The sequence below is a fragment of the Lepus europaeus genome, chromosome 5, assembly GCF_033115175.1.
Source record: "Lepus europaeus isolate LE1 chromosome 5, mLepTim1.pri, whole genome shotgun sequence".
NCBI lineage: Eukaryota > Metazoa > Chordata > Mammalia > Lagomorpha > Leporidae > Lepus > Lepus europaeus.
In genome coordinates, this window is record NC_084831.1 from 106639240 (window position 1) to 106649164 (window position 9925).

At 40.1% G+C, this 9925-nt stretch overlaps 1 protein-coding gene across 1 annotated transcript in view; it reads left to right on the forward strand.

Moving 5' to 3' along the window:
* The window catches only part of CAPZA1 (capping actin protein of muscle Z-line subunit alpha 1), a 50539-nt gene extending 41018 nt beyond the window's left edge, over positions 1 to 9521 (forward strand). The window contains exons 8-10 of the mRNA XM_062191973.1: positions 4743 to 4814; positions 7714 to 7776; positions 8118 to 9521. Coding sequence (XP_062047957.1) covers positions 4743 to 4814; positions 7714 to 7776; positions 8118 to 8258 — 276 coding nt within the window. The 3' untranslated portion in view covers positions 8259 to 9521. The remainder of the gene's footprint in view (positions 1 to 4742; positions 4815 to 7713; positions 7777 to 8117) is intronic.
* Positions 9522 to 9925: the final 404 nt, after the last annotated feature.

Sequence of the window (9925 nt, forward strand, 5' to 3'; positions counted from 1 at the left end):
CTCTCCCTCTTCTTTCCTCCCTCCCTCCTCTGCCTTTCAAATAAAAAATACATTGTTTAAAAGATGTGAGAATTACTTGAAAAAAATCAAGATATTTAGCTGTTCAGGCTATTCTGTAAGCAAAAGAATAGTTCTGGGAAGACAGTAATTTCTGAGGATTTACGTTACTGACAGTCGTTTTGGAATATTTGCCAGTTAACTGAAACATTTTCATATTAGTGGATGAGACCCTGAAAGGGTTTAGAAGTTTCAGTTGAGTTCATGAACAGTGAGGCTGATTGGCCTCACTTTATATTCCTATCTGTGTCCTAATTCTTAAGAAACGTGACAAGGTCAAACAAAGTGCATGGGCCTTATTCTTGGAAAAGCGTGTGCCCTGCAGATCTCCTTTCTTCAGTGAAATGCACAAGTCTTGGTTTCCTCTCTGAATAAGCCTCTAATTTTTTAATATCCCCCATCATTTTTATACTCATTTTCCTACCCAGTATTCTTTTTAACCCCTAAAATTTCTAGTTTCTTAGTTATTTTTTTAAATTTTTTTGACAGGCAGAGTTAGACGGTGAGAGAGAGAGACAGAGAGAAAGGTCTTCCTTTTTCCGTTGGCTCACCCCCCGAGTGGCCGCTGCGGCCGGCGCGTTGTGGCTGGCGCTTCGCAGCTGGCGCTTCACGGATCCGAAACCAAGAGCCAGGTGCTTCCTCCTGGTCTCCCATGCAGGTGTAGGGCCCAAGTTCCTGGGCCATCCTCCACTGCCTTCCTGGGCCACAGCAGAGAGCTGGACTGGAAGCAGAGCAACTGGGACAGAATCCAGTGCCCCGACCAAGACTAGAACCTGGGTGCCAGCGCCGCAGGTGGAGGATTAGCCTAGTGAGCCACGGCACTGCCCTTGTTTCTTAGTTAAAAAAAAAACTAAACAAACAAAAGTAGTGTTTGATTGTAATCCACTGTATGAGGGTATTTTAAAAAGTGGAAAATGGGAATTAAATTAGTGGGAAAATGGAATTAAAAGGTAAGCTTATTTTGATGCAAAAATTTTTGAGATCCATGCATAATTTTTTCATAATACACATTTCCCAAGAACTCTTTGAAGACCGCTTATATTTTCAATATTCTTGTCCTTGATTAATAGGATATTAGCCTTTATATTGACATCATTATGTAGCTGTCTTTTTTTGTCCCTATCTTTGCTTTTCTTATTTTTGCATTACATGGTAGAGGCACATGCAGTCTCCCTCCTTTTCCAGTGTTTTATTAAATTGTCTTTTCCTCTTTAATCTCTTTTAGAAGGGCAAACAGTAAGAATACCAGGATTTAGAGAGGGTATGAAAAGTCTGACTTCTCTTGACCATTCAAATAGAACCAACTGATATCCCAAGGAAGACATCTCTTTTTGTCCCTAACACTGTATGTAATAGATTCATGTTGCCTAGGGAACTCTTTTTGTCACAAGTGAGATCATGGTTTCTGCCCAGATGAAGCATGGCTGTTTAGTTAGCCCTTTCTAAGAACATCCCAAAAGAATAAGCCCCTAGAGAGAGACTTTATTTCTGCCTGAATCAGGGAATTTTTAACTTTTGGATGAAGCATAGCATTGGGAAATCTTACGCATGTTAGATAAGGTTTTAGCTCTGAAATTTGAGAAAATTCAAACCTTGGCTCTTCCTGCTGTTAGGAGGAGCTAACAGCGTGGCTTGAGCTGAACTGCCTCAAGCACCTCCGTGTCCTCAGCTGTAAGGTTTTTAATGAAGATAAAATGAGACAATATTAGTAAGCAAAGTGTATTTGGGAAGTGCTGAACACATGGTAAGATTCAGTAAATAATAACTGTAGTAGCGAAGGTTACTGCTTCTCTCTTCCTATTTCTGCTTTGTCTCTAAAAGCATTCTTTTTTGTTCAGCTGTCTCCTGGTAGTATAGACTAGATTTCTTATTCTGTTCAGGCTGCTATAACAAAATACTTTAGGCTAGTTAACTTACAAACAACACACACTTGGGTGGGGGCTGAGAAGCCCAAGATCAAGGTGGCAGCAGATTGAGCGTCTGGTGAGGGCCTGTCTTTGGGGAGAGTGCTGTTACTGGAGATCAGCTACTCAGGGGCGCTCGTCTGCGCGCAAGAATGCGGATGTGAGACACAGAGAAGTGGTGAGCGAGATAGCAGAGTTTAATGAAGAGAAGCAGGGAAGGGGGTACACCTGAAGGGTCAGGCAGGCCTCTCAGGGAGCGGCTCAGAGCGCTATCTGCATTCAGACCGGAGTTTTCATGGACATGAGTGTGGATCTCCCATTTCTTCTCCCCTCCTCGCTCTGCTGACAAATTGTGGGTAAGGGATTTCTGGATGTAGAGTTCCCAAAAATCCTCTCACGATGTTATGGACACAGTGTTATTGGACCTAATGGCCTCCTTGGTGCAGGGCGAGGGAAATGCCCCTGAGCTGCCCCCATGGAGAGGGCTGAAACCCATCCAGCAGGGTTACAGAACAGGAGCCATTACTGCAGGTATAGTTTCTTTCAGGGCTTGTTTCCTTGTTCTATTGACAAAAATTCAATTTTTTTCAAAAAAAATTCTCATTTTCTTTGGCCCCTCTTACATAGGCTCATGTCTTCCTAGGTACCTTAAAAGTACCTTCTTGTTGCACCTTTAGTTGGCAGAAGGGGCAAATGCTGAGTCCTGTTATGGTGGAAGTCAGCAAGGGAGCTTACTTCAGCCTTTTCTTTTCTTTTTTTTTTTTTTTTTCCAGCCTTTTCAATAAGAGCATTAATCCCATTCTTGAGGGTGCAGCCTCATGACCTAATCACCTACCAAAGAACCCTACCTCTTAATACTATCACATTGAGTATTGCTATCACATTAGGTTCCAACTTAAGAATTTGGAGAGGATACCAATATTCAGACCATAGCACTACATAAGGAAAGTGGTGTTACTGAACTCTTCTTGAGTTACACCCCAGTACAGCTCCCTCAATTTTATTTTCTTCGTAGCACAAGTATAATCTTTCTAAAACATTCCCTTTCCTTGAGTTCCTGTTGCTTTTAATAGGATAGTCTGAATTTTTTTAAAGATTTATTTATTTATATGAAAGGCAGAGTTAGAGTGAAAAAGAAAGATCTGCCATCCTTTGGTTTACTCCCCAAATGGCTGCAACGGCTGGGGCTGGGCCAATCCAAAGCCAGGAGCCAGGAATTCTATCCAGGTCTACCACATGGGTGGCAAGAGCCTAAACACTTAGGCCATCTTCTGCTGCTTTCCCTGGTGCATTGGCAGGGAGCTAGATCAGAAGCAGAGTAGCCAGGACTGGAACTGGCACTCATACAGGATGCCAGCATCACAGGTGGTAGCTTAACCCCCTGCATCACAATACTGGCCCCAAGTCTGAATTAAAAAATAAAAAAATTATTTATTTGGAAGGCAGACAGGGAGAGGAGCTTCTATCCACTGGTTCATTCCCCAGTTGCCTGCAATAGCCAGGGCTGAGCCTGAGGCTGGAGCCAGGAACTCAATCCAGGTCTCCAATGTGGGTATATGATCCAATTTACTTAAGCCATCATTGCTGTCTCAAAGCATATTTGTTGGCAGGAAGCTGTAGTCAGGAGCCAGAGCCAAGTATCAAGCCCAGCTACCTCAGATGTGGGATACAAACATCTTAATTGTTACCTTAACCGCTGGGCCAAATGCCTGCCTCAAACCTGAGTTTTGTGTTTTTCTCTTTATAGTCCATCTCCAACTTCATATCAAGATCTCCTGCCACACTCCCCTCACATAGGTATTCACATGTCACATGCCAGCATACCGTATATGTCTCCATGCTCCACTTCCAATCCAGCTCCCTGCTAATTACCTGGGAAAAGCAGTGGAAGATGGCCCACGTATTTGGGTCCCTGACACCCATTTGGGAGACCTGGATACAGTTCCTGGTTCCTGGCTTAGACCTGGCCCAGCACTGGCTGTTGTAGCCATCTGGGGAGTGAACCAGCAGATGGAAGATAACCTCTCTCTATCTCTCCTTCTCTTTCTGTAACCCTTTTGACTTATTTAAAAAAAAAAAAAAAAAAAAAAAAGAACTTGTTTAAATGCATTTAACAGAAGGATACCTCCCCTGTATAGTCAGTTTGTAGCCATGGTGAGATGACAGCCTGTCTTATAAGTTACTAAAACTTGCTGGTCCTTACAAGTCATTGACATCTCTAGTGTATTGCTTGTTCTTGATAATCATTTTATAATTGTAGCATTTCGCTTTACCTTACATACTCAAAACTTTGTTTATTTTTGTAGTCCAATTTAGCAATAAGATTTTTTTTTTCTGTCTTTAACCCTTAATTAAGCTTCCCTACATCTGGTCAGATCTACATAATAACTTTAATGATACTGTCTGTGGAGAGATGTATCAAGTCTTAGGATCCATTAGAACCCCTTAGTTTTCATCAAGAAAAACTAACATTAAATTATTTCAGTTATTTTTAACACTACTCAGAATAGGTCTTATTGATCCTTGTATTCACAGTGCCTAGCTTAGTACCTGGGATGTTGTAGGTACATAATGTTTGCTTAACTTAACAATAAATTTTGCCTGCTAAGGAATGAGAATTCTAAACTAAGTCTTTTATGAATTTTAATTACTAACAGTATGAATTGTCATTGGTGATATTATTTGTTCAGAGTTGGTAAAGATGGCTTACAAATTTGTGCCCTAAGCAACAGGTTTCTAAATGAATTGCATATAAATTTCCTCTAATATTATCTCACATAGGTTCACTATTACGAAGACGGCAATGTTCAGTTGGTTAGTCATAAAGATGTACAAGACTCAATAACGGTGTCGGTGAGTATGCAGTGTTTAATGTCTGTATTTGTTTTGAGCCTAAGTGCCGCCAGTAGAAATTCAGCTTGCTTCCTGTGCTTTCCTTTTGGCAGCTTCTAGTAGTGCCTCTGCTACAAACCAGCTCTATTATTAGTTCACAGTCTGACTCAAAATAGTGTCTATGGCTTGAGGGAAGCTTCCTTTTCTTCTCTTTCTTGCTTTCTTTCTCAATTACAAGATTTGCTCAAGGACACCAATACCTTCAATCGTAAATGCCAGGAGCAAGAAAAGTTTGCTACCTGCATCCTATAGGGCCTTATTGAGATCATCAGAGAAACAACATTTTTAGGAGTATCTAATCAGAAATTACTGTGTTCTGTACTTTGAAGGAAGGGACATAATTTGTTCTAGCGTTCTTTTTTTCATTGTCTCATTATTGTTTTATAGTTTTAGAAGTAATTGAATAACCCCAAAGATCTATTGTTGATATGTGTAAATCTATCAACATGCCTTATTAAAAACTAAAAATGAGGGACCAGTGTTGGCATAATGGGTTAAGCCACTGCCTGCGATGCCTGTATCTCATATGGGCACAAGTTTGAGTCCTGGATGCTCCACTTCTGATCCAGCTCCCTGCTAATGTGCCTAGGAAAACACTGAAAAATAGCCCAAGTCTTTGCGCTCTTGCACGCACATAGGAGACCCAGACGAATCTCCTGGCTTCGGCTTGGCCCAGCCTTGGCCATTGTAGCCAATTGGGGAATGAACCAGCAGATAGAAAATATCTCTCTCTGTCTCTCTCTGCTTGCCTCTCTCTCCCCTCTCTCCCCCTCTCCCCTCTGTCCCTCTCTCCATCTCTCCCTCTCTCCCCCCTCCCCTTCTCCCCCTTTCACCCTCTCTTCTTCTCCCTCTCTCTTCCTCTTTTCCTTTCCCTCTCTCTGCCTTTCAAATAAATAAATAAATCTTTTAAAAAATTTAAACTGAGAAATACTAAAAGATTTGTTAATTAAAAATAATAAGCTTGGGGCCGGCACTGTAGCATAGCAGGTAAAGAAACCTCCTGCATATAGGCACCAGGTCAGGTCCTGGCTGCTCCACTTCTAATCCAGCTCTCTGCTTTGGCCTGGGAAAGTAGTAGAAGATGGCCCAAGTCCTTGGGTCCCTGCACCCATGTGGGCAGACCCAGAGGAAGCTCCTGGCTCCTGGCTTTGGATCGGCACAGTTCCAGCCATTGTAGCCGAATTAGTAAGTGAACCAGCAGATGGAGGACCTCTCTCTGCCTCTCCTTCTCTGTGAAACTCGTGACTTTCAAATAAATTAATTAATTAAAAATAATAATAATAAGCTCATTAGTTAACATAACTGACATTTGTATGGAAAAATATATTTTAAGATTTATTTGTGTATTTATTTGAAAGGCAAAGTGGGTAGGGTTGGAGAGACAGAGAGAAAGATCTTCCATCCACTGGTTCACTCCCCTGCAAATGGCTACAACAACTAGGATTAAGCCAGGATGAAACCAGGAGCCAGAAAGTCCTTTCTGGTCTCCCACATGGGTATTAGGAGCCCAAGTACTTGGGCTGCCTTCCCAGATGCACTAGCTGCAAGCTGGATTGGAAGCAAACCAGTATTCACTGATATAGAATGCTTGCATCGTCATCACAAGCAATAGCTTAATCCACTGTGCTACAACACCAGCCCCATGCAAAATAACTATTTTCCAGCCTCCATCCAAAAACCTCGGTGAGAACAATGACATTTGTTTACATTTTCACAAATTGTATCTGGTTTAATCAACCATAGCTAGATTTTCTTTTTTTCTTTCTTTTCTTTTTTTTTTTTTTTTAATTTATTTGACAGAGTTATAGACAGTGAGAGAGAGAGACAGAGAGAAAGGTCTTCCTTCCATTGGTTCACTCCCCAAATGGCTGCTACGGCCTGCACACAGCGCCGATCTGAAGCCAGGAGCCAGGTGCTTCCTCCTGGTCTCCCATGCAGGCGCAGGGGCCCAAGCACTTGGGCCATCCTCCACTGCCCTCCCGGTACACAGCAGAGAGCTGGACTGGAAGAGGAGCAACCAGAACTAGAACCCGGCACCCATATGGGACACCGGCGCTGCAAGGCGGAGGATTAACCAAGTGAGCCACAGCACCAGCCTCAATACAGCTAAATTTTCTTATCTGCTTTGCATATTCCATTAACCCTCAAAGTGATAAAGTAATTACACATCATGTAGCTTCTAGGAAACTGTGTTGTACAAGCATGAGAGTAAAAAAAGCAGATAACTTTGTCTTAGTTTTATTATGAAAATAGAAAATGATTTTGACCTCTTCACATTCAGTCTAGGGAATGTTACTCTCAAGCATTAAACCTTATCTTCTTTAGTTCATTGTATTTAATGGTAAATTGAAGAGCATATTTCATTTTGTACCTAGATCATGTGATATAAAATGTAATCAGCTGGCTTAACATTATAACTGAAAAATAAAGGAATATTTGAGCTTACCTGTATAACTGACATGTCTAAGGACATTGTTCATGTTATCTTACACAAGAATACTTTTAAAGTATCAGGATTTCAAGACATGATATTGTGTCTTTTCGGCATCCTGTGGCGGAGTGGAAAGAGCATGAATATTCTGTCAAATACCTAGATTCAGATCCCATCTTTATTATTCTAAAGCTCCATGGTTTTGGCCAGGTTACTTAAGAGAGTTCTAGTTTTCCATCTGCAAAATGGAGATGATGATGATCTATTCACAGGTTTTTGTGATAATCAGAAGGAAGTAATGTGCATAGAAACACTTAGTAAACTAGAAATTGTTATACAAATGTTAAGATGGACTGACTTTTTAATATATTTTTCTTCACTGTTTACACATTTTTAAAAATTCTTGTTTTCCCCTCTTCCCTTCATTAGAATGAAATACAAACTGCCAAGGAGTTTATTAAAATCATAGAGAATGCAGAAAATGAGTATCAGGTAAGAAGATCTTAAACTAATTTTTCCAGACCTGGTGCCTTATTAGTTTGCTGTTAACATATTTTGTTAGACTTCTGAGTCCTTTAACATAATTACACATGCTATTCAGTGCTACTAAGTGTGGAGACTGCAGATCTAACAATTGGACATTATACTTACAATAAGGGTTTCGAAATTGGAAGGGATTGTATATCTCAGGTTTTGAACTAACATATGTGAGCTTCTTGACTCTTGGCTGCCTTTGTATGGAACTCAAGCATGTCCTTTGCCTAGAGTTACTTTCCTATTCATAGCCAACACTGTCTCTGTTCAAGCAACTCATCTTCAATTATCTGTTACAGACAGCAATTAGTGAAAACTATCAAACCATGTCAGACACCACATTCAAGGCCTTGCGCCGGCAGCTTCCAGTTACCCGCACCAAAATCGACTGGAACAAGATACTCAGCTACAAGATTGGCAAAGAAATGCAGAATGCTTAAAGGCTGACTGTAGATTCTTCAGTATGTGGAACAAAAAGGATTCAACGTGTGGTCATATGATAAATAAGTGGTTTATAAACAAGAGTGATATTTTGCTAGGGCTTTCAAAGTTAACAGTTTTTGAAGTACTGTTGAACCTACAGCATTGTCTTAATTTCTTTTGTGTTCTCTGCCTTGTAATTTTCTGTTACCACTATATCTACTTGTAAATCTTTTTTCCCCCTACATTTAATGTTGGAGAGAGAAATCTATCCTGAAGTCATTTTACTGTTTAGAAAATTTTCTTAGCCATGAAGCCCTGTTACTGATTTAGACAGATAATATGTTCAGTACTTTTTTACCCCTGTCCTTCAAAGCACTCTGGTACCTGGTACTTCAGTGGTTTTTTTCTGATCCACCAACAGCTTAAGAGGCTACGCTACAAACTCTAGTTAAACGGAAGACACATTCGTCCTTCTCCTTCTGACTGCGTTGATCATTTACAGCATCTCATAACGGTAGTTTGCAAAAGTTTGAATTGGGGCTTTTCAGGTCCTTTTTGAGGGGCAAAGAAGGTTTTCTGGAAATGCCATTATAGCCAGCTTCTCTGGGGAACTTGTTTTTAAATCCAAAGACTTGAACTACATTCCCTGCACATGAACTTGTTTCCTTTGTTTCCTCTTCACTCATTGTCTCCTTTCCAGCTAGTCCCATTGTAGTTATAGACATCTGCATTTTTAGAACAGTTTTACCCATTTATGTTTTTTTTATTCAAGAACTGCTGACCTACTGTGGATATAATAGAGTATAAAACTTGAAAAATGCAGATGTTGAAGGATAATAGTTATCTTGTGCTTTAATACTTTGTGGCAGGATTGTACTATAAGCAAATGAATCAACTATGTAATTCACAAACATGAAAAATGAACCAAAGTGAAAAGGATAACTTCCAGGCAGTATCTTTCTATTGTAACCTGTTATTTAAGGGAATACTAGTGATTTCTTCTAAATAGGATGTAATACTTGTTTCAAATTACTTTTCCTCAGTCCTGCCTGCCAAGAACGCAAATGTAACTGTGATCTAGCAACCCTTCCCAGGTATATTGGCAGGTATGTGTATGATCTCAGAATACACAGGTGACATAGATATGATATGACAACTGATAATGGTGGACTCATTTACATTGTTTACACTTCTATGACCAGGCCTTAAGGGAAGGTCAGTTTTTTAAGAAACCAAGTAGTGTCTTCCTACCTGTCTCCAAATACATGTAAAAAAAAGAAGGGTGTTTGTGCTTCAGCGTTGTTTTTGCTCAGAAATACAGTCAAGCAAGAGTTTGTTTCCAAGTGATCCATTGAGCTGTGTAAGCATTTTTGTTTATTTCAAATAAAAGATATTTGTATTTTTTGTTATTCATACTATCCATCCATACCACACTATCTTCTGTATCAGGTAGTCCAATAGAAATATACCTGTTTTGTTCTAAAATTGTCTTGAGTCTCCTTTTTGACCCATCTCTTTAGTCTTTGTTCTCAAGGTAAGATATTTAACTGCATTTGATCTTGTTTTTTGAGAATGTTCAGGGTTTCTGAAATTGGTTCCTACTGTCACCTGTTGTAGACTCAGAAAATATCCAGTGACTTGCAAAGAATAACTTTTTTCAATGTAAGCAGTGTTTCTCTGGATC